The sequence below is a fragment of the Phocoena sinus genome, chromosome 3 (assembly GCF_008692025.1).
Source record: "Phocoena sinus isolate mPhoSin1 chromosome 3, mPhoSin1.pri, whole genome shotgun sequence".
Lineage (NCBI taxonomy): Eukaryota > Metazoa > Chordata > Mammalia > Artiodactyla > Phocoenidae > Phocoena > Phocoena sinus.
Window position 1 is genome coordinate 46,144,463 of NC_045765.1, and position 21,977 is coordinate 46,166,439.

The 21,977-nt window shown below is 46.3% G+C and overlaps 1 protein-coding gene across 1 annotated transcript in view; it reads right to left on the bottom strand.

The window, feature by feature from the left end:
• Positions 1-21,487: 21,487 nt before the first annotated feature.
• ARHGEF37 (Rho guanine nucleotide exchange factor 37) overlaps positions 21,488-21,977 on the bottom strand; it is a 76,003-nt gene continuing 75,513 nt past the window's right edge. Inside the window, exon 15 of the mRNA XM_032628174.1 lies at positions 21,488-21,845. Within this exon, the coding sequence (XP_032484065.1) occupies positions 21,720-21,845 (126 nt within the window). The 3' untranslated portion in view covers positions 21,488-21,719. The remainder of the gene's footprint in view (positions 21,846-21,977) is intronic.

Here is a 21,977-nt window from a genome sequence, read left to right on the forward strand (position 1 = left end):
AAAATGGTTGCTGAAAGCTCCAGACTCAAATCTGGAGCTCAATAACCCTAGTAGAAATAGAATTTCACTCCCCCAAGAGTTTGAGCCCAAGGCTCAGGAGATGACTCTCAGGGAACAGACTGGGGTTATCCCAAATCAAGTCCTGTGGCAAGAGGCATTGAACACAACAATTGAATAGGCCCAAGTCACATGCCCCAAGAGGCAGGGGAAGAGACCCCATTAAGAGTTGGGGGTACAATTAGGGTCCGTGTTTCTTATACCCAAGACTTGAGAGTGGGAAAGAGTGGTTCCTAAAGGACACTGCATTCTGTGATTAGAAGCAGTGGAAACAGGTGATGGGCAGGCAATAGCGCATGCCCATCACCAAACATGCTGTACCATTCCTCCTGGCAACCTAGTGATCTGGTATCAGTCTGACAGAGAGCGAGGGAAGTAAAGCCAGGAAAAGCACCTCTGGATGTTGGAGGGAAAGTCCTGCATTTCTTTTTTTTTTTTTTTTTTGGTGGTACGCGGGCCTCTCACTGTTGTGGCCTCTCCCGTTGCGACCACAGGCTCCGGACGCGACGGCTCAGTGGCCACGGCTCACGGGCCCAGCCGCTCCATGGCATGTGGGATCTTCCCGGACCGGGGCACGAACCCGTGTCCCCTGCATCGGCAGGTGGACTCTCAACCACTGCGCCACCAGGGAAGCTCCCTGCATTTCTTTAGGACACGTTGCTGGCTCTGGGAGGGGACTGGAAGAGAGGATGAAGGAGCCATGGGAAAGATTTTGAAATCTGAAAGTTGATCTTCCTGCAAAGATCATGACTAATGGAAAGAGAGATGCCTCTGGAGCCTGGGCCCAGAATCAGGGAGGGAAATCCAGGAAGCTGGGGAGGAATTGTGCAGCATTCACTACCCAACAACCTTCTTCCCCCTCCATCCTTCTTTGAAGAGCCCTATACTGTTCAGGTGTCTACTCAGCCCGGCTTCAGGGTGAATCATGATGGCTCCAAGCCTGTCATGATGCCCCACCCTTCTTGCCAGCAACTGGACTAGGTATGAATGTGTGATGTAATTCTGACCAATGATATGCCGGGGCCTTTTCAGAACCATTTTCTTTACTGACAAAAAGAAACACATAGGAAGACACAGACCATCCCCCTATGCTGGACAGTCATGTCTGGAAGTACAGCAGCTATCTTGTAGCCAAGAAGAGAGCCAGCCTGAAGGCCATGTGACACCTGAAGAGGACAGAGAAGAAAAATGGAAAGAACCTGAGCCTTTGCTTATGACACTGAGCCACTGAATTAACCAATCCTGGAACCATCCTACTTTGGACTTTTTAGAGTACAGTGTAATAAGTTATCCTTATTGCTTAGGCCAATCACAATGGAGTCCTCTCTTACTGTAGCCACAGCACACTAAATGACTCACATAGGCTTTGCTTTATTGAAAGAGTATCTGAAGAGAGAGGACATTTCCGACACTGGGTGTTAAGGCTCTAGGCAAGCTGCACAGCCACGCTGGGAAGTGCAGGGTGGTGGAAAGAGGATGTGCTTTAGAGACTCATATGCCTAGATCCGTCACTTATTAGCTGTGTGCTCTTGAACACATTCATTCACCTCTCTAGGCATCAGTGTTTTCATCTGTAAAATGGGAAGAATAACCTGTACTTCATTGAGTTGTTGTAAGGATCGAAAATGTGTACAGAGTTCTGACATACAATTATAACGGTCACATATGGAAGGATCGCTTTTGTCTGTACATCACTGGACCAGGATCTCAGTGATGTCCAAACAAACAATGACTGATAAAGCGATGATACTTTATCAGAACCTCCTCAGAAGCTTCTTGAAAAATCCAGATTTCTGGACTCCATCCATGGGGATCATGATTCAGTAGATCTGAGGTGGGATCTGTGTATTAGTCTGGACTCTTTCTTTCTTTTTAATATTCCAAATCCTTTATTTTTAGAGTATCAGCACACTCCCAGAAAATTAAGTTCACAGCAGTTTCTGGGTACCATGATTTTTTGGGGAGAAAAACAAAGCTCCCAGGGTGATACCTATTATCCCTGTATTCAACTTCCCCTTCTCCTTCTCTTCCTCCTCCTTCTTCTTCTTCTTTGCTCTATCCTCTTGGATAGATGGGTTGAAAAATTATATACCCTTAAAGATGTTGCATTCTAACCCTCAGTACTTGTGAGTGTGATCTTATTTGGAAATAGGGTGTTTGCAGATGATCAAGTTAAGATGAGGTCCTTAGGGTGGGCCCTAATCTAATATGATTGAGTCCTTATAAAAAGGGGAAATGTACACACAGAGACAGATGCCTAGAGAGGGACGACCATGTGAAGACACAAGGAGAAGAGCATCTACCAGCCAAGGAACATCTGAGGATACCAGAAACTAGGAACCCTTTGAAACCATCAAGATGCCAGTTTTCTCATATGGACACCAAGGGGGGAAAGTGGCGGGGTGAGGGTAGGGGTGATAGTCTGGACTCTTTCAGTTGCAAGTTGCAAAAACCCAACTCAAACTGGCTGAAGCAAAAGAAAAAAAAAGAAAGAAAAGAAAAGAGTAATTTATTGGCTCATACATTTGAATAGCCCAGAGGAATAAACTACAGACATGGCTGGATCTAGGTGCTCATAACATGTCATGAGCTTGCTCTCTCTCTCTCTCTCTTCTTTCATCCCTTGTCATGATTTGCCTCTGTGTTTGTTTCATTCTTAGCCAGCAGTCCCAGGCTGATGGCTACCAGCCTAGAGCCTCCGAAAAAAGAGAGCATCTCTTCCCCTACAGCTCTGCCAAAATCCTGGGGCTGCCCGCTCCAGCCTAGCTTTGACCCCTGGGCTGATCCCTCTGTGATTGGCCCGGCCTGGGGAACAGGCTTGCCCCTGGAGACCACCCAAACTACATGGGGCCGTGTGAGGCAGTGACAGCTCTCTAAGGTAACCTAGGGGCTCTTAGAAGAAGAGGAAATGGGTGCTGAGCAGACGAACACGCTACAGGTCTCAGAATCTGTATTGTTTACCCAGTCACCCGGTCGATTCTGATGCACAGGCAGGTTTGGGAATGACTGCTGGACAGATCACTGGTTTTAGGACTCACTAGAGCTATGGAATCCCTCTCCTCCTAGAAAATCTTAAACAGGAGAAAATAAACAAAATAGATATCCCAAAATGGCCCTGTCCTAGTGGAAGGAGGGGTTTGGGGGCCTTCTATCATCTCCCAAGCAGTCCCTAAAGCCCCTGCAAGAGCTCCCTTGAGCTCCCTGATTTTGCTGTTCTCTTTTCTGACTCTTCAGCCCTGCATTTGGTGCAGTGGACTGGGTGGGGTGGGAAGAGAGTCTCAAAGAGCTCACCTAATGCTGTCCCGGCTTCCAGTCCTCGCCCACGCCTCAGCAGCCAGTGCCAGAGGAGTAAATAGGGACAGGAAGGGCCAGTGGCTGACTTAGAAGGTGCGTCAGACATGCCACATCGGATGCTTCTAGCTTTGAAAGCCCTTCCTGGCCCAAGGCCAAATAGCTTCATGGGCTCTGCAGAGCACTGGGCCCTGGGGCTGCGTGGGCGTTGATGACCCGCCTGTCTGCCGGTGACAGAGGGGATGGCGGCAGGACTGCATTAGTGGTAGCAGAGGGAGATGCTACAGGGACACACTGGCTGGGGAGACGTGGCGGAGGATGAAGTCAATTTCACACTTTATTAGTCAGTCTGGGGCCAACTGAGGCCATCCTAAAACTGGGCTGAAGCCCCGACTCTCCCTCCTCCCTTCACCAGCAAGAAAGGCCTTTATCACCTGAAACTCTTCTTGTTGAAGGAGCAGTATTTTTTTCTACTCAAAACCCCACAGCATTCAAGCAAGGAGTTGGGATCCCTTTTATTCTGCAGGAGACAAAGCTGAGGGGTGAACAAATCTGATGTGTGTGTGTGTATGTATGTGTGTGTGTGTGTGTGTGTGTGTGAGGCGAGGGGGGGGAAGTGGTGTTGAACCACGTTGTTTATTTATTCATACATTCATCCCTTACCTATTCAACAGACATATATTGAGAGCTTACTATGTGCCCGGTGCTCAGTGTAATAAAGCATAATGTCCTCAGGGAACCCCCATTCATTCCCCAGCTTTTCACTGAGCACCTACCAGGTACCTGACACCAATGTCAAGCTCTGGGGATGCCGTGTGAATAGGTAGACACAGCCATTGCCCTCTTGGAGCAAGGGAGAGACCCTCAAGTAAGAAGGCAATTTCAACAGAGAGGGATAAGGACCTGAGTAGAGGCACACACAGGAAGAGCACCAGAACCAAGAAAGGAACGCTTCCTGGAAGAAGTGATGTGCCACTGAGACTTGAAGGATGACTTGGACAGGGGACGGGGGAGTGGGAAAGGGTGTACCGCCCAGGTGAAGGAGTGAGTGTGAAGGGGGGCAGAGAGAGAGCAGTGCAGATTCAGCTCAGCCAGAGCTCAGAGTTCAAGGAGGGGGAGGGATAAACGAGCCAGACCATGAAGCCGTGGTCAAGAACCCTGGAAGGACCTCCAAGAGCCCTGGTTTCAGATCTCTGTTTCTGAAAGCTGACCCTGGTGGTGGCCCTGTGAAGGACGGAAGCCTGGGGGCTTGCTGGCAGTGGGGATGGTGAAAAATGGGTGTCTTTGGGAGATCTGAGTGATGGCATGCTCTTGGGGGGGGTGGTTCTCTGTAGGCCAGAGGTTGCGTACTGGAGACAAAGACTGTACTGGGAGTCAGATGAAGCTGGGTTCAGAACCTGCTCTGTTCTTAACACCTATGTGACCTTCAGCAAGTATCAATACCTGTACCTCTCTGTGCCTCCTTCATAAAATGGGACTCTATACCCATCTATTGAGATAATAGTGCATGGAAAGGCATGCACACAGGGTAAGGGACATGAAAAACCTTGCAAAGACAATGGGAAGAACTCAAAACTCAGTCCATAGGAAAACATCTCAATGCAATCTCATCTGCTTCCTGCCTTCTTTAAGGCAATCATAGATCCAATGTTTTTTCCTTATAACCAGGGTTGAGATCCTAGCTCTGGACCTCTCTCTGTGGCTTTTCTGGACACTTGACTTCTTAAAGCCTCATTTTCCTCATCTGTAAAATGGGGATGACAATACCAGCTTGGTAGGGCTGTTGTGGGGATGGACTGAGATGTGTGTAAGGTGCTTAGCACAATGCTTGGTACATAGTAGGTGCTGAATAAACAGTCAGGGGTCTCATTAATATTCTCCATTCTTATCATCACTCACACAGGAAACATGAGCACTTCCTTTGTGCCAGATCCTGTGCTGGGCATCAGAGATGAACTGAAAATAATAAAAATGTCTGTAAATGTTTATTAAATGCTTACCTGATCTAATGGCTTTTTATGTCTGTGTACATAGACGTTAATTAATTAGATCCCCATATCAATCCTATGCTGTACCTACTATTATTGTCGACTCCATTTTACAGAAGAGGAAGCTGACGCTCAGAGTAAGTGGACAACTTTCCCAAAGTCACACTATGGGTGAGGGAAGTTGGATTTGATCCTGCTTAGTCCGGTTCCTGGGTCCACACATGATGCCACCCAGCCTCTCAAGGGTCAGCCGTCCAGTGAGCCGCTCGGGACCTCCTCGATTATGAGTGACAGCTAGTCCACACAGTGGTCAAGCACCCTGGCATCTGACTGCCTGGGTTTGAAGCCCAGCTCTGCTGCTTAGAGTCTGTTACTTAACTTCTCTGTTCCTCTGTAGAGCGAGTGACAGAAACACCCTCATAGAATTGTGTGAGGTGACAGCCTAAATGAGATAGTGCGTCCAAAGGTTTGGCCCAGTGCCTGGCACACACAAGTGCTCGAGAATGTTGGCTATTATTTTGAAGCAAAAGGGGAATTTACTGGTGCCCGTAAACAAACTACAGAAAGGATGGGGTGGCACTGACTTTGGGTCACTGAACTGTGGGACTTGAACACTACCAGAGGGTGTCTATTGGTCTAGTGACTCTGTCTGTCTCTCTCTTCACTCATTCTCTGCTGCTGTCTTGTTCTCTCTCCCACCCACCTGTCCTCCCCCCCTCCCTCATTTTCTCTCTTCTCTTCCCATACCGGCTTCATTCTCTTGGGATCATGTTCCCAGGATGTGGGACCATGGGCCTCAAGTAGGATTGCCAGTTAAAATACAGGGCACCTAGTTAAATGTGAATTTCAGATAAACTAGGAATCATTTTTTAGTACAAGCATGTGCCATTTGGGACATACTAAAGGTTATTTGGATTTAGGATTGAATGAGATGGATAAAATCCTTATCCATCTTACTTTCTAATGAGGGAAGCAGACAACAAACAGATAAACTAGAAAATAGGAGGGAGTGATGCAGTCTCTAATGACAGTAAGACAGGGTGATGAATAGTGAGTGCTGGGGTCAGGGTGGGAAGGGTTGGACACTGCCCAGATGGAGCGGTCAGTGAAGGCATCACTGAGGAGCTGACCTGTGTGGCAAGAAACCAGCCAAGGGCAGATCTGGGGAAAGAGTATCCCAGGGAAGGGAAGGGCCAGTGCTGAGTCCCTGAGTCAGGAAGGAGCTTAGGGTAATTGAGGAACAGAAACAGAAAAGCAAGTGTTGGCCGTATCACAGTGATCAAGGTGAAAGGTGATACATGGTTCAGTGGGAGGGAAGCAGGGCCCATCACACAGGCCCGGTTAGGTCTGAGTAAGGAATTTGGGTTTTGTTCAGTTTTAAGAGGTGTGACATTCTCTAATTTACTTTTTTCGAAGGATCACTTTGACTGCTCTATGGAGAGTGGGTGAGGGGGAAGCAGAGGGGTGGGAACTGAGAGACAGTCCAGAGGCTCCTGCAGAAGCACAGGGGAGAGAAGAGGAGTGGGGGTGCTGGAAAGGGGGAAAGTGGACAACTTTCAGGAAGGTTTTGGAGGTAAAGTTGACAGCCCTTGCTGAAGGACTGAACATGGAGAAGAGAAGAAGAGAGGAAGCGGAGTGAATCCCAGCTTTGTTGGCGTTACCCCTTACAGGAGCCTAAGGAAGCATGACAGGCAGTGATACAATTCAAATTCCATATTTGGTTTTATTAAAAATAATGTAGGGACTTCCCTGGTGGCTCAGTGGTTAAGAATCCACCTGCCAATGCAGGGGATACGGGTTTGAGCCCTGGTCTGGGAAGATCCCACATGCCACGGAGCAACTAAGCCCGTGGGCCACAACTACTGAGCCTGCGCTCTAGAGCCCACGAGGCACAACTACTGAGCCCGTGAGCCACAACTACTGAAGCCCGCGCGCCTAGAGCCCGTGCTCTGCAACAAGAGAAGCCACCGCAATGAGAAGCCCGCGCACCGCAACAAAGGGTAGCCCCCGCTCGCTGCAACTAGAGAAAAGCCCACGCACAGCAACAAAGACGCAACGCAGCCAAAAATAAGTAAATAAGTAAATAAATAAATAAATAAATAAGTAAATAAAATAACATAAAAAAATGTATTACGTGCATATTGTAATACGTTAAGAAAAACAAAAACTACGTTATAGTCACAATACAAACTGCAAAAAGGAAATCTGGACCAGGTGCTTTTGGCTGGTATCTGCCCCCTCCAGGTGGGGACGGGGACACCTGACTCCTAAGGGGAGTGCCATACCTTGGAATCTCTGGCCTGGGATGTGGCCAGCGGGGTGGTGTGAAGGGGAAGAAGATAGATGTTGAGATTTTTCCAGTTGTGTGCGTGTCACTGTATTTTTCTTTTATGTTCTGCCGCAGCTTTTGGTGAGGAGTGGGGTAAGGGTGAGAAAGAATTTGAGGAAAAAGTTTAGCAATGTGGGAGGAAAGAAAGTAGGGGGGAGGTATACTCACAAAGGCATATCAGCAAGGCTGTCTCCCACTGCTTGGCCTGGGGCTGTGAGGAAGCTTCTTGGGAGGATGAAGATGAAGTAATTCAAGATGGTGAGCTCTAATCACCAGGGAGTATCGGAGGACGTGGTCACATTACATTCCCAGGGGAACAACCTTTGGCCTCTTAAGACATCCTCTTGCTTTCAGTTTGGAAAGAGCTCAGGCAGTGAGGGGCTATTTTTTCAGAGCCTGAGGTGGTGAAGGGTCAGGAACACAGACGTTAGAGCAAAGGTTGAAAGTACAAGGAGTGTTAGCCCAAAGAAGACTAGGGCTGGGGTCACTGCTGGCAAAGCTTAGGAGGAGTACATTGGAGGAGGTGGGAGCCAGCAAAAATGGCTGTGTCTTCGAGGCTCAATCATTTAAGCAGCACTCATATGTCCTAGACTGCCAAAACCTCCACGCGTGATCCCATTTCCACATTCCAACAGCCCTCTGAGGTACGACTATTTCCTGGTTTACCCACAAAGAGGAAAGTGAGGTTTTAGAGACATGAAGTAACTTGTTCAACGAGGTCACACAGCTGGTGAGTGTGGAGTCAGGATTTGAATTTGGACGTTTTGCAACGTGAAGTCTGGTCTCCTGACTACCACAGCCTCTTCATCCCAGACCCTCTCCCACGTCCAACCCATCTTGCTCCCTGGGTTCAATCCTGTCATCAGATGGGAGGATTTCCAGCAGCTCTGGCCCCCGGGGCTCAAAATGAAGTCCCTGTGTCCAGCTCTCAATCCTGCCTCTTGCCAGGATCTTTGTATTTTTAGTGGACCTGATCCTTAAGTCCCCAGGGCCTAGTACTTGAACCCAAAGCCTGGGATCCTACTGCCTGCTTTCTGACCTAGCCTTGATCTCTGTCCTGCCTGGACACAAGGTGATAGGTGTCCTCAAGTGCCCCATTATGGTTCTGGACACCTACTGCCCATCCCCACGTCTCTGGGGAGTGTGCCCTGAGATCACTGTGACCTCCCAACCTCACAACTCCTTCACCTGACTCGGCCTTCTTCCTAGCCTTGGCAGCTGGAACTGTGTTGCCAGCCCCAGCTCTGCTCCAGGGGAGAGGCCTGGGGCTCAGTACTAACTAGACACCAGCTTATCCTACAGAATAAGGTCCATAGTGCCTGGTTGCTGTTGCGATTTGTGTTTTCTTGTTTGTTTTTCTTTAGTTCGCAGGTCTTGAGAGCTTCCTATGTGCCAGCACTGGATTAATCACGTAAAGTGGATTTCCTCACGTAACCCTCAAAAAGCCCTGTGAGAAGTGAACAGAAGCTGTGGTGATTGCTAGTAGTGCACTAGCCTTTCCCCAGACCAAAGGCTCTGCTGATGTGCCTGGAATCACTGAGACCCCAGAATCAAGACAAGCAGGCTTTTTCCTGGCCAGAAGCCTCATCTCCATTTCCTGTCTCACTGACCGGGGGCTCACCATCCCTCCTGAGCCAGGGCCAGACTCGAGGCACTGTGGCTGGAAGGAGGCGACCCTCCTGCCCACAGCCTGGCTCTGCTGTCACACAATGGCCCTTGGGTCTCCTCTGTGTCCTTCTCTGGGCCCTGCAGAACAGCTTCAGTTGGCCCAAACAAGGGCTGCTCGGCAGATTCTCATAGCCACTGACCCTGGAGCGTGACCCACTCAGCTGCTGTCTATAGCTGAAGACATTTCCAAGAGATCTGGGTGGGGAGGGCAGGACTGTTCCCTGACCCAGGGAATGTACAGCAGACCTGGTGATGGTCCCAGTCTTCTCTGAGGGCTCGGCAGCCTGAGGGGCAGAGGTACCTAGGAGCCCCCCAGCTCTACTACCCACTCCCTCCCTGTATCCCTAGCCGCTGAGCTGCACAAGAGTCACTGCCCAGTCAGAGGGAGAACCACTCCATGCCTTGTGAACAGAGGGGCTTAGGGAGGGAGTTACACAGGTGAAAGAAGATCCTAGAATCACCACAGGGATTAACAACAGCAAAAAGACACTCTAGTCTTTAGGTTGGAGGAACGCAGGGAAGAGGCAGCGTGATTAGGGCCCAGTATCTGAAGCTATCTTACAGAAACTGGAAGTATAGCCAGGCCTGTCCAACGGGACCTAAGACCAAGAGGGAAGGACCATCCAGTGGAAGTGGGAACCATGGAGAAGACCAGCCAAGGCAGAGATGCTGCCTGAAGCAGAGAGAGGGAGAAATACCTTGGGTTCTCCCCTCCTTCCCCCTGCCAGTGCCTCCTATTGGACAAACCCACCAGAAAACCAGAGAACAAAGGAGCCTGGGCAATGTAGTTCCCTGAAGTACAGAGCTGAGCTGGGCAGGGAATAAATGTGAGAGCAAGCAAGCAAATAACCAACCTCTGAGATGTGAGCTGCTCAGAAGGGGTGGATGCAAGTCCTATGCCCACTCTGGCCCAATCCTCCTAAGGCTCAGGGCTGTCCCAAACCTGCAGCCACTGAGCTCTCTTTCTACTCACAGGCCTCAAGGATGCCCAGACCCCTGAAGACAGGCAAATGGGCCCCAAACAGGGAACCCAGAACCACCCTGAGGTATCCTGGAAGCATGGTGGTGGCCTGAGACCTAACTGAACAGCATTAGCTGGTGCTCCTGAGCCCAGCATAAGTCCGAGCCCTCAAGGACAAATCTGATCTCACCCTCTCTTTGTTCCTGAATCTGCCAGTGGAGCCTCCAGCAAGGAGTCTTTGTCCCCAAAGCTGCTGGGTCCCCTTGGAACACCCTGAGAAGGTGCTCCTGGATGTAAAGGGCCCTGGGCCTCTGACCAGAGTTGCTGCTCCAGCACATCTGCATGCCTGATTATTGCCTGAGTACCTGCCTGACTTGTCCGGGTGCAATGGACTGCAGAAAGTCCTCTCGCTGGGGAGAGGCAGGAGAATCTGGGCCACTCCTGCCCAAGATTGGGATTGCCCTGGATGGGGAAATCTGCCCACCCTGACCCAGACGCAGCACCAGGGAACCGGACAAGGGAAAGTCCCAGGAATGCTTTTGGGGTGTGACAGCAGCCTCTGAGGGAAGGGCTGTATCCAACCTCTCCTAGGCCCTCAGGAGCCGGAACCAGGGGGCTTCATCTACATAAGGGAGTAGCCAGGCCTCGTCACCATCCCAAATATAGAGAGAAAGGCAGGCCCTGCAAACCTTCCTCCAAATGTCATGCCATCTTTTCTAAAGTCCCCATAATAATATTTATTGAGTGCTAATGAGCCAGGTGCTGGGCTAAGTGATATTATATCAGTATCTCATTTATTCCTCAAAAGAACCTTGTGAAATAGGTACTATGGAGAGCCTCATGGGTGGTCAGAAAATATGGCCCACGATTGAATAAATGTTTGATGACAACAATAATAACAATAGCAGAAAACGAAACAGTTCTCCCCAGAGATCCAAGGAAGGAAAATTAACATCTAATGAAGTAGTGAGTGAAGTGGAGACACATGACAGCATTTAACAGAAAACAGATGTGAAGCCAATTCTTCAGAGGAGATTCTCTACCAGGGCAGCCAACCCTCACTCTGTGGCAGAAGATGCAAAAAGGGGGACCTGTTGTGACCCACACAATCTCCACACAGATTTCACATCAAAAATCAAAACAAAACCCTGGTTTCTGGCTTCTCTTGAAAAATCAGACTCTCTGGCACCACTGGGCCCTCATTCTGATGTGGCAACACTGGTTGAAGCCAAGAAGCTGCAAGCTCCTTAGATGGAATATGTATGCTCTGGTCCACCACAGTCCCTGACACTCCCTAATGTCTTTCACCTGGCCCTTCCTCTCATTTGCACCACCTGCCCAGCACCCTGGGCGTTTCAATTTGCTGAGGTGGCGCCTCCCAGTCCAATCTCAGGTGATTCCTAGAGCCCTGCTGCCACCTAGTGGTCAGAGTTCACATATTCCCTCCCTGCACAGCCGTGACGCTCCTGTTGTGATCCGCCACCGTTCACAAGTGTTTCATTTAATCCTCTCACTCACCCTGTCAGAACAGGAATTGTACCCATTTTACAGATGAGAAAAACAGAAAACATAAGTTCAAAAATTACTGATAAGAAAACAGAAGAACAAGGTTAAGTGAGTGGATTGTTAAGGAACCCAGCTCCTCAGGATGTTGCCAGGAGTGGAATCCAGTTCTTTCCTTACCCACCAGTCCAGGTATTTGAGTCTCTGCCCTACCACAACAGATCCTAAAATGACTTTTCCACGCTGGAAGGTAGGTCCTGGTGGAGGAAGCCAGCAACTCCTTGAGAAAAGACAGAATTCTACAGTGAGTATTTTTTGGGCTGAATAGGGAGGACAACGCAGGCTGGGGGCCCTCACCAAACTTCCCCACATGCAGAAACCACAATAAATGAGTTTGCTACTTGCCTATGGCCAAGCGGGCCTTGAACTCAGGGGTTTTAAGGTCAAGTGCTGGGCACTTCTCATACCATTACACTGCCTCCCTGGGCCTGAGAAGGCTTCCCCTTCCCTTTTGCTTCCCCCAACCCTACTTATCCCACAAAGCCAGCACCTGCCCCACTTCCTCCAGGAAGCCTCCCTGACCACCTCAGCGACCCCAAAGCTCCTCCTTGTCTGAACACCTATGAGCCTGGTAAATAGCACCCTTCTGGGGCTGACGGCATCCTGCCTTGTGGTGCCAGGTGTTTGTCTGTCTTTTACAGCTGGGTGGGAGATTCCTTGGAAGTAGGTTTCAGTGTTCCCATCCCATCTGGGCTGTTTATCTGAGCAACGTGTATTGAACATCTATTACTTGAGGCATGTGACAGGTGCTTAGGGAGATTCCAGGATAAACCAGAACTTGCATCCTAAAACACAACTCTGGGCGTGTCACTCCTCTGCTTGAAACCCTTTAGTGTCCCCCACCACTGCCCTCAGAATAAACCCCAAAGCTCCTTACTAGGCAGACCTCACTAAGCCATCTCTCACTGTACCCACCACCCTTACGCACACCCTGTGTTCCAGCTCTATAGCATTTTAGTTCCTTGATGAGCTGTGCTTGCTCTTAACTCTGGGCCTTTGCATGTGCCCTCCCTCCCACCTTCATCTAACCTGTTACCCATCAGCTTGGATATCACTTCTTCCAGGAAGCCCTCCTTAGCCACCAAGTCTGAGTCAGGGTCTGGCCTCTCCCCTGGGCTCTGGTGGCACCTGTAATCACCCTATCCTAACAATCAACACTGTGTTTAACTGTTGCCTTGTCTGCCTCCCTCATCAAACTGTGGGCTTTGAGAGGGCAGGGTTCCGGTCTCTCTGACTTCTCACTGCATCCCCAGCAGCTAAGGCCAAATCCTGGAGGCACCAAAGATGTGCAGTAGACACTCACTAAATGAACACATGAATAAAGGAGGTTCCATTTTTATATATGGCAAGTATCTAGTGAACAAATGTCACACTGGGGCATCTGACCATCCAATGGTTAGAGTCACACAAATTTCAGCGGCATTTCATCTTCAAGTCCTTTATTCCCAGTAGTTGACATCAGTTATTCACCAAGCTAGACTCACCACATTAACCAAGAATTCGCTCATCTTTCCTTTGATATTGTAATCTTGTCCTCATGTCTAAAACTAGGTTGGAGCCCAAGAGATTAAAGAGGTCTCACTCTGTTGCAGGGAGCAAAGGTCACCCTTGTGAATCAGTCTTCACCTCCTGGAAGTCTTGTTCAATTCACAGACATATACCTTTGTAAGTCTAATATGTGACAGTCCAGCATTGAAATACATAAGTCACAGGGCAATGGTTCTAGGTATTTGGAGGGGAAAGGCACATTACACAGAGTGCCCTGGAGAAAATTCAGGCCATTCTCCATCTTCTCAATTATGCATTTTCTCACCCTTCAGTGACTTTTAATCTCATCCCCTAGGAGAAACCATTACCCATGTGCTACTGAATACATTGTTATTTTTCCTCATGAAATAGATTTGGTTCCAAGAATATTTCAGTTTTCTCCCTTATGCCTACAAGAATATCCAGTTTTGCTCAGGTCCTTTTTTTTTTTTTTTTTTTTTTTTTTTTTTTGTGGTACGCGGGCCTCTCACTGTTGTGGCCTCTCCTCTCCCGTTGCGGAGCACAGGCTCCAGACGCGCAGGCTCAGTGGCCATGGCTCATGGGCCTAGCCGCTCCGCGGCATGTGGTATCTTCCCAGACCGGGGCACGAACCCGTGTCCCCTGCATCGGCAGGCAGACTCAACCACTACACCACCAGGGAAGCCCCTCTTCAGGTCCCTTTTAATGGCACTTAATAAATATACATTCTGGGACCTGACAGAACAGGCTGTCCTATTTCAAACCTCCTCTCAAGCTGCTGTATTTTTATAACTTAAAAAAAAAATTATTTTCAACTGCATTGGGTCTTTGCTGCTGCGCGCAGGCTTTCTCTAGCTGTGGCGAGTGGGAGCTACTCTTCGTTGCAGTGCGCGGGCTTCTCATTGCAGTGGCTTCTCTTGTTGCAGAGCACAGGCTCTAGGTGCGCGGGCTTCAGTAGTTGTGGCACATGGGCTTAGTTGCTCCGTGGCATGTGGGATCTTCCCGGACCAGTGCTGGAACCCGTGTCCCCTGCATTGGCAGGCGGATTCTTAACCACTGTGCCATCAGGGAAGTCCCTTTTTAAAAAAAAAATAACTTTTAAAATTATTTATTTATTTTGGCTGCGAAGCTGCCTGTTTGAAACATCTGAGCAAGTACAAAGTTTGGATGGGGCACGTCCTAGCTAACAGCTTGTGACCATTTCCAACCCCGGGTCTATCTCGACCACCACTGTGTGTCTAGAGCAGAGGTCCCCAACCCTGGCCACACACTAGAAATACTTGAGGAGCTCTCTGAATTCCTGAGGCTGGGCCACACCCCACACCAATTACATCAGCATCTCTGAGTGGGATCCTGGCTTCAGTCATAGTTAAAGCTGCCCCGGTGCAAGCAGTGGGCAGCCACGTTGAGAAGCCCTGAGCTAGGTTTCTAGCACACTGTAGGCTCTCATAAGTATTATGGAACCACAGTTGGATTTCCTATTTTATTATCTGTTCCCCTGTGCTTCTTGTTTGTATCAGAACTCTGAGCAGGGAAGAGAAAGGAAAATGAGTCATGAGCATCTTGGAGAGTGAATTTGCTGCTGGGAGAGGGATTGAAGGGACTGAGTTTTGCATTATGTATGCAGCCTTCACACTTTCACAAGCCCAGAGGAGGTAAGTTACAGACTGACAAAGACATGTATAGACTTTTAAAGGCTCTCCAAATACCAGAGCTAACAGCTTTAGGCACTACAGTTATAATACAGAGATGTTCCTGGAATTAAGTCTAAACTGCCACATATTTTTACACACACTCTAAGGTGGGTTGGTTCCAAAAATTTTTTTTTCCCAAAAATGTTTTATTTGTAGCTACTTGGCTAATGGTCATGGCTGTAATATATATATATATATATATATATATATAGAGAGAGAGAGAGAGAGAGAGAGAGAGAGAGAGAATGACATTTTTTAAAAACATCTTTGAGTATAATTGCTTTACAATGTTGTGTTTCTGCTGTATAACAAGGTGAATCAGCTGTATGTATACATATATCCCCATATCCTCTCCCTCTTACGCCTCCCTCCCACCCTCCCTATCTCACCCCTCTAGGTGGTCGCAAAGCACGGAGCTGATCTCCCTATGCTATGCAGCTGCTTCCCACTAGCTATCTATTTTACATTTGGTAGTGTATATATGTCAATGTTACTCTCTCACTTCGTCCCAGCTTACCCTTTCCCCTCCCCGTGTCCTCAGGTCCATTCTCTATGTCTGTGTCTTTATTCGTGCCCTGCCCCTAGGTTCATCAGAACCTTTTTTTTTAGATTCCATATATATGTGTTAGCATACAGTATTTGTTTTTCTCTTTCTGACTTACTTCACTCTGCGTGACAGACCCTAGGTCCATCCACCTCACTAAAAATAACTCAATTTCGTTTCTTTTTATGGCTAATATTCCATTGTATATATGTGCTACATCTTCTTTACCCATTCATCTGTCGATGGATGCTTAGGTTGCTTCCATGTCCTGGCTATTGTAAATAGTGCTGCAATGAACATTGTGGTACATCACTCTTTCTGAATTATGGTTTTCTCAGGGTATATGCCCAGTAGTGGGTGATATGGTAGTTCTATTTTTAGTTTTTTAAGGAACCTCCATACTGTTCTCCATAGTGGCTGTATCAATTTACATTCCCACCAACAGTGCAAGAGGGTTCTCTTTTCTCCATACCCTCTCCAGCATTTATTGTTTCTAGATTTTTGATGATGGCCATTCTGACCGGTGTGGGGTGATACCTCATTGTAGTTTTGATTTGCATTTCTCTAATGATTAGTGATATTGAGCATCTTTTCATGTGTTTGTTGACAATCTGTATATCTTCTTTGGAGAAATGTCTATTTAGGTCTTCTGCCTATTTTTGGATTTTTTTTTTTTCTTTATATTGAGCTGCATGTGCTGCTTGTATATTTTGGAGATTAATCCTTTGTCAGTTGCTTCATTTGCAAATATTTTCTCCCATTCTGAAGGTTGTCTTCTCGTTTTTTTTATGGTTTCCTTTGCTGTGCAAAAGCTTTTAAGTTTCAGTAGGTCCCATTTGTTTATTTTTGTTTTTATTTCCATTACTCTAGGAGGTGGGTCAAAAAGGATCTTGCTGTGATTTATGTCATAGAGTGTTCTGCCTATATTTTCCTCTAAGAGTTTTATAGTGTCTGGCCTTACACTTAGGTCTTTAACCCATTTTGAGTTTATTTTTGTGTATGGTGTTAGGAAGTGTTCTAATTTCATTCTTTTACATGTAGCTGTACAGTTTTCCCAGCACCACAGTACCATACTGTCTTGATTACTGTATCTTTGTAATATAGTCTGAAGTACGGGAGCCTGACTCCTCCAGCTCCGTTTTTCTTTCTCAAGATTGTTTTGGCTATTCAAGGTCTTTTGTGTTTCCATACAAATTGTGAAATTTTTTGTTCTAATTCTGTGAAAAATGCCATTGGTAGTTTGATAGGGATTGCACTGAATCTGTAGATTGCTTTGGGTAGTATAGTCATTTTCACAATGTTGATTCTTCCAATCCAAGAACATGGTATATCTCTCCGTCTGTTTGTATGATCTTTAATTTCTTTCATCAGTTTCTTATTGTTTTCTACATACAGGTCTTTTGTCTCATTAGGTAGGTTTATTCCTAGGTATTTTATTCTTTTTGTTGCAATGGCAAATGGGAATGTTTCCTTAATTTCGCTTTCAGATTTTTCATCATTAGTGTATAGGAATGCAAGAGATTTCTGTGCATTAATTTTGTATCCTGCTACTCTACAAAATTCATTGATTAGCTCTAGTAGTTTTCTGGTAGCATCTTTAGGATTCTCTATGTATAGTATCATGTCATCTGCAAACAGTGATAGTTTTACTTCTTTTCCAATTTGGATTCCTTTTATTTTTGTCTTCTCTAATTGCTGTGGCTAAAACTTCCAAAACTATGTTGAATAACAGTGGTGACAGTGGGCAACCTTGTCTTGTTGCTGATCTTAGAGGAAATGGTTCCGTTTTTCACCATTGAGAACGATGTTGGCTGTGGGTTTGTCATATGTGGCCTTTATTATCTTGAGGTGGGTTCCCTCTATACCTACTTTCTGGAGAGTTTTTATCATAAATGGGTGTTGAATTTTGCCAAAAGCTTTTTCTGCATCTATTGAGATGATCATATGGTTTTTCTCCTTCAATGTGTTAATATGGTGTATCACATTGATTGATTTGCATATATTGAAGAATCCTTGCATTCCTGGGATAAACCCCACTTAATCATGGTGTATGATCCTTTTCATGTGCTGTTGGATTCTGTTTGCTAGTATTTTGTTGAGGATTTTTGCATCTATGTTCATCAGAGATATTGGCCTGTAGTTTTCTTTTTTTGTGACATCTTTGTCTGGTTTTGGTATCAGGGTGATGGTGGCCTCGTAGAATGAGTTTGGGAGTGTTCTTCCCTCTGCTATATTTTGGAAGAGTTTGAGAAGGATAGGTGTTAGCTCTCCTCTAAATGTTTGATAGAATTCACCTGTGAAGCCATTTAGTCCTGGACTTCTGTTTGTTGGAAGATTTTTCATCACAGTTTCAATTTCAGTGCTTGTGATTGGTTTGTTTATATTTTCTCTTTCTTCCTGGTTCAGTCTCAGAAGGTTGTGCTTTCCTAAGAATTTGTCTATTTCTTCCAGGCTGTCCATTTTATTGGCGTATAGTTGCTTGTAGTAATCTCTCATGATCCTTTGTATTTCTTCAGTGTCAGTTATTACTTCTCCTTTTTCATTTCTAACTCTGTTGATTTGAGTCTTCTCCCTTTTTTTCTTGATGAGTCTGGCTAATGGTTTATCAATTTTGTTTATCTTCTCAAAGAACCACCTTTTAGTTTTATTGATCTTTGCTATTGTTTCCTTCATTTCTTTTTCATTTATCTCTGATCTGATATTTATGATTTCTTTCCTTCTGTTAACTTTGGGTTTTTTTTTCATTCTTCTTTCTCTAATTGCTTTAGGTGTAAGGTTAGGTTGTTTGAGATTTTTCTTGTTTCTTGAGGTAGGATTGTATTGCCACAAACTTCCCTCTTAGAACTGCTTTTGCTGCATCCCATAGGTTTTGGGTCATCATGTTTTCATTGTCATTTTTTCCAGGTATTTTTTGATTTCCCTTTGACTTCTTCAGTGATCTCTTGGTTATTTAATAGTGTATTGTTTATCCTCCATGTGTTTGTATTTTGTACAGTTTTTTTCTTGTAATTGGTATCTAGTCTCATAGTGTTGTGGTTGGAAAAGATAATTGATATGATTTCCATTTTCTTAAATTTACCAAGGCTTGATTTGTGACCCAAGATATGATCTATCCTGGAGAATGTTCCATGAGCACTTGAGAAGAAAGTGTATTCTGTTGTTTTCGGATATAATGTCCTATAAATATAGATTAAGTCCATCTTGTTTAATGTGTCATTTAAAGTTTGTGTTTCCTTATTTATTTTCATTTTGGATGATCTGTACATTGGTGAAAGTGGGGTGTTAGAAAGTCCCCTACTATGATTGTGTTACTGTCCATTTCCCCTTTTATGGCTGTTAGCATTTGCCTTATGTATTGAGGTGTTCCTAGGCTGGGTGCATAAATATTTACAATTGTTATATCTTCTTCTTGGGTTGATCCCTTGATCATTATGTAGTATCCTTCTTTGTCTCTTGTAATAGTCTTTAAAGTTTATATTTTCTGATATGAGAATTGCTACTCCAGCTTTCCTTTGATTTCCATTTGCATGGAGTATCTTTTTCCATCCCCTCACTTCCAGTCTGTATGTGTCCCTAGGTCTGAAGTGGGTCTCTTGTAGACAGCATATGTACAGATCTTGTTTTTGTATCCATTAAGCCAGTCTATGTCTTTTGGTTGGAGCATTTAATCCAGTTACATTTAAGGTAATTATCGATATGTATGTTCCTGTTACCATTTTCTTAATTGTTTTGGGTTTGTTTTTGTAGGTCTTTTCCTTGTCTTGTGTTTCCTGCCTAGAGAAGTTCCTTTAGCATTTGTTGTAAAGCTGCTTTGGTGATGCTGAATTCTCTTAATTTTTGCTTATCTGTAAAGGTTTTAATTTCTCCATCGAATCTGAATGAGATCCTTGCTGGGTAATCTTGGTTGTAGGTTTTTCCTTTTCATCACTTTAAATATGTCCCGCCACTCCCTTCTGGCTTGCAGAGTTTCTGCTGGAAAATCAGCCATTAACATTATAGGGATTCCCTTGTATGTTATTTGTTGCTTTGCTGTTGTTCTTGCTGCTTTTAATAATTTTTCTTTGTATTTTTGATAGTTTGATTAATATGTGTCTTGGCATGTTTCTCTTTGGGTTTATCCTGTATGAGATGCTCTGTGCTTCTTGGACTTGATTGACTATTTCCTTTTTCATGTTAGGGAAGTTTTCGACTATAATCTCTTCAAATATTTTCTCAGACCCTTTCTTTTTTCTCTTCTTCTTCTGGGACCCCTGTAATTCGAATGTTGGTGCATTTAATGTTGTCCCAGAGGTCTCTGAGACTGTCCTCAATTCTTTCCATTCTTTTTTCTTTATTGTGCTCCCTGGCAGTTATTTCCACCATTTTATCTTCCAGCTCACTTATCCGTTCTTTTGCTTCAGTTATTCTGCAACTGATTCCTTCTAGAGTATTTTTAATTTCAGTAATTGTGTTGTTCATCACTGTTTATTTGCTCTTTAGTTCTCCTAGATCCTTGTTAAATGTTTCTTGTATTTTCTGCATTCTTTTTCTGAGATTTTGGATCATCTTTATTATCATTACTCTGAATTCGTTTTCAGGTAGGTTGCCTATTTCATCTCCATTTATGTGGTCTTGTAGGTTTTTACCTTCCTCCTTCATCTGAAACATATTTTTTTGTTGTTTCATTTTTTTTTTTCTTTTTTGATGGGTGGTGCTCTGTTCCTGTCTTACTGGTTGTTTGGCCTGAGACGTCCAGCCCTGGAGTTTGCAGGCAGTTGGATAGAGCTAGGTCTTGGTGCTGAGATGAGGTCCTCCAGGAGGCCTCACTCCAACTGATATTCCCTGGGGTCTGAGGTTCTCTGTTAGTCCAGCGGTTTGGACTCAGAGCTCCCACCACAGGAGCTCAGGCCCGACCTCCGGCCTGGGAACCAAGATCCCACAAGCTTCATGGTGCGGTAAAAAAAAAAGAAGAAAGAAAAAAAGGCACAGTACAAGATCAAAGAATAAAAAACAAAATAAAATTAGAAAGATAAAAAATATATTAGGAAAAATAATGAATCAACAAGGTAAAACAGAACCCCAATCTAAAAGAGGAAAAAAAAAACACCTTGGCTATGGGGGCGGAGTTTAGGCAGGGGTGGAACTTAGGCAGGGGTGGGATTTAGGGTGGGGTGGGACCTAGGCAGGTAGGGGGGCGACGTTCAAGCATGGGGCGGGGCCTCTGCTTAGGACCTGCGCAGAGGGGAGAGGCAGCACGTGGAAAGGGGGGCCTCTGGAATGTGGAGTTCTGGAGTTTGGGGGTAGGGCCCTGAGTGAGGGTGTGTGGGTGGGGTTTAGGCCCAGCGCATTGGATGGGGTCTCTGAGTGTAGAGGTAGGGCCCTGGGTGGGTTGTAGGGCCAGGGCTCGGGCTTTGCACGGGAGGCGGGAGGCTCCAAGGGCGGAGGATTAGGCCCAGGAGCCCAACAGGGCTCCAACTGACCACGTTCCCTTCCGTTCCTTCACGCCCCTACCCCACCATCTCCCCCAGGGTCTCCCCCGTCACCGCTGGACCCCTAACCATCAGTGGGTCCCACTGGGTGTAGGAACTCCTTCCCTCCCTCAGCCACCCCTCAGGGGTGCTGGTCCTGGAGGTTCAGCCTTTTTCTCCCCCTTTCCTCTCTCCCACTCTCTCAGGACCCACGTGGCTGGAGGGGTCCTCGGTGGGCAGAGGATCAGGCCCAGAATCTCAGCAGGTTCCTGGGGGCCTAAGTGGGTAGGGGAAACCTGGCCATGCTCCCTTTTGATCCTCTGCCCTCCCAATGGTTCTCCAATTTCCCTCTTTGGGCATGGGATCCCTTCCCCTCCCCCAGCCGCCCCTCAGGGGCACCAGTCCCCTCCAACCTCCACTTCTCCTCCCCCTTCACTCCCCCCACGCCCCACGTCCTACCCGGTCACTGTAGGCTCCTCCCATCCCCTTAGATGTCTGTGGTCGCCCACTGGTGCCCGGTAGGTGCCCTAGTTGTGAGGAGACGTGAATTCCGCGTCCTCCTAGTACACCATCTTGACTCTGCCTTCTCTGTAATATATTTTTAAACTATCTGTAATTTGTTTTAAAAGTTAAAATGGATCACCTTTTCCCTCTCCTGTGAATCTTGCAATTTATGTGAGCCCCAAGTTACAACCTAGAGATGATGATCCAATAGCGGCTGCAAATTCACCAAATTCACCCCAGCGGTCAGTCTTCCTTGAACAGGAACTGTTTTGAGGGGCTTCAATTTCTAAGTTCTAGAAAGGGATGACAGTAAGTTTGATCTCACCAAGTTCAAGAGTTTGGTTACCTAGATTGCAGCGTTGGGAGGGATCCTGGGTTTATGGGAAAGGATGCCACAGTGATTAATAATGCCCATCATGGCCATG